This window comes from Acomys minous (genome assembly GCF_964271855.1).
Source record: "Acomys minous genome assembly, chromosome: 11".
NCBI classification, from domain to species: domain Eukaryota; kingdom Metazoa; phylum Chordata; class Mammalia; order Rodentia; family Muridae; genus Acomys; species Acomys minous.
Window position 1 is genome coordinate 42,938,891 of NC_140492.1, and position 2,907 is coordinate 42,941,797.

At 46.9% G+C, this 2,907-nt stretch overlaps 1 protein-coding gene across 1 annotated transcript; it reads right to left on the reverse strand.

Moving 5' to 3' along the window:
* Positions 1-1,947: 1,947 nt before the first annotated feature.
* On the reverse strand, positions 1,948-2,311 carry LOC311608624 (large ribosomal subunit protein eL36-like). The gene has a single exon (XM_084801175.1). It carries the CDS (start codon positions 2,276-2,278, stop codon positions 1,970-1,972), a length of 309 nt encoding a protein of 102 aa, XP_084657301.1. The 5' UTR covers positions 2,279-2,311; the 3' UTR covers positions 1,948-1,969.
* Positions 2,312-2,907: the final 596 nt, after the last annotated feature.

The window sequence follows — 2,907 nt, forward strand, 5'->3', positions numbered from 1 at the left end:
TCAAGGAGATGGCTGGCCTGATGACATCTTTACTTCACACTTTCAGCCTTAGGATTAAGACAATGGTTTTTCTGTTATTCCAAGCCACCCCATTTATGAACATTTGCTATCTGGCAGCCTCTTGGAGACAAATAATATTTATAAGGTTGTGCCCAGATCAGCCGCCACTCCAGGCCTGTAATCTACCCCAGACTCTGGCCCTGGGATTGCACAGCTATGTGCAAAGATCCTGGATAACAGATCCCCAACGCCCTACGCTGCTGAACAGGGGCTGACAATTTATTTGTCATCTTTCCAGAATATTTGCATTTTAATAAGATACTTAGTCATTCAACGCTCACAGCAATAGTATCCATTTGCTCTTGTGGTTTACCAAGTGCCCACTGAATGCCAGGCAGTGCAGCAGGTCAACCAGAGCACTATTTTAGGACACGCAGGCAGCTTCCCCTGAAAGCTTCGGATCACACCCTGGAGCGCTCCACCCACTCATTCAGTGAGCCCAAAGGAAGGACAGTAGTGGACACGCTTCCTGGGGAACACAATAACATGGATGTCTTTCGTTGAACAAAGGGGGTGCCCTGGAAAAGGCAAGCTCTGTGTGAGCATGGTTTGCGGGAGGGAGGCACAAACAAGGAGTGAAGAGGAAGATAAGCAACCAGTCATGTGCCCCATCCGGCAGCCTCCAGCTCAGTAATCAGTGGAAAATTCCACAATACTGCTCACTCCCGGCTTTGTTCCTAGCTCCCTCACCTCTTGCTCTTTGACTTTATGTTTACCTCCCTCTGTGGGTGTGCGGACTCTTTACCGTTTTGTTCACGGGATATTCTCTAGTCATTCTGTATTCTCTGTGGAATTTTACATCTGGCTCCACTGGTCTCAATTACCACTCAGTACAAGCTGATGTTTCCTAACGTGTCACTCGGAACCAGAACGCTCTCCTAAGCTGCACACCATTAACCTTGACTGCACGTGAAACAGCTCCCCTCGGATGCTCCACAAATGCCTCAAATTCAGTGCCTTGAAAGCCAAACCCACTGGCGTCATCACCAATATGCTCCGCTCTCGCTACTTATTATGTTATTTATGGAAGAAACTGTGTTTAACAAGGTTGATAATGTCCACACTGTATTTCCTTTATTTGTTGTAAACTTGGATTCTTTGATGTTCAAGGGCATCTCCAGCTCCAGGCAACTTTGAGTTTGTGAATACATCTTCATTTATCTAAAATGTCCACCATTTCTCCTTTGGGAGTTTTTGTTTGGTTGGCTGGTTTGGGTTTTGGTTTGATTTGGTTTGGTGTTTTTTTTTTTCCAAGACAGGGTTTCTCTGTGTAGCCCCAGCTGTCCTGGAACTTCTTCTGTAGACCACACTGGCCATAAACTCAGAAATCTGCCTGCCTCTTCCTCCAGAGTACTGGGAGAGAGTATAATCTTAATTTTAAAAGGCTGTCTTTATTTTTGACTTGGTTCACTCCAATCCTATTGCAAAAAATAAGAAACATAAATTTCTATCAGTAGACTTCTGTTTACTTGATGAAGCCTCCATGCAACGAAGCAAGGGCAGGGTCTAGGTGAATATTCAACAAGTTAAGAAATGCCCATGACTGATATTATTAAAAGCAAGCTTAAAACTACATAAAACATAATCATAACGTCTGTTTCTTTGTTTTTTGACTTGGGACCTCATTATATTGACCAGGCTGGCCTGTAATTCACAGAGATCTATCTACCTCTGTCTCTGCCTCCCAAGTGCTAAGACTAAAGACGTGTGCCACCACGCCTATTACTTTTTCTCCCCACGGTCCACAGAGACTTTTTATTTATTTTTTACACCTCTAGAAAAAGAATCCTGGCATATACCTGAAATATGCCCCTCTGTACAACAAAGACATTTGCTTAACTATGTTTATAGCAGCTTTATTCTTTTTTTTTTTCTCTCTCTGCACAGACGTTTATTGAGGGAGGGGGCATCAGTCCTTCTTGGCCGCGGCCTTCCTCATGGCTGCCAGCACGTTGCGAAGCTCCTCCAGCTTCCTCTTGGCCCGGATGTGCGTGCCCACCCGCTTCTTGATGAACTTGAGCGCACGCTTGTCCTTGGACACCGTGAGCAGCTCCATGGCGCGCCGCTCGTAGGCGCACACCTCCCTGATCATGTCCCGCACGAACTTGGTGTGCTTGGTGAGGCGCCCGCGGCACTGGCCGTGCCTCGGCTTGCTGACGTTCTTCGTCACTTTGTGGCCCTTGTTGAGGCCCACGGCCATGGGGTAGCGCAGGGCCATGGCTGCTGCTCTCCGATGGCTGCCGCGACAGGAAGCAGCAGCTTTATTCTTAATAGCCAGAATCTGGAAACAACCCAGATGTCCTTCAACCAAAGAATGGATAAAGAAACTAGTACATTTAAACAGTGGAATACTATTCGCTATTAAAAACAAGGAAATCTTGAAATTTGCAGGCAAATGGATGGAACTAAAAACTGTTGTCCTAAGTGAGGTAACCCAGACCCAGAAAGGCTCACACAGTATATACTCACTTATAAGTGGATATTAGTCCAACATAGACAGTTGGGGAACAGGACAGATATTGGGATGAACCTGGACTCTGGACTGAGTGCTGAGAGTTATAGCGAAGAGTGAGGGCATAGAAGGTCCAGGAGGGAGCAGGAGCTCCACAAGGAGACATCAAGGGCTGAGGATCTAGACACAGGGGCCCTGCACAAACTGATGCAAAGAACCAAGACTCCATGTTCAGATGAAGCCAGTGGACTGCTGATTTTCCACGTTGGGCAGGGGGATGGGGACTGCTGCTGAACCTCTGGCATGCACTCAGGTGCCCACGATTTGGTCACTGCCCCTTGGCAAGATGGCCTAGTGGGCACATAGAGGAAGTGGATGCAGGCTATGTTGATGAG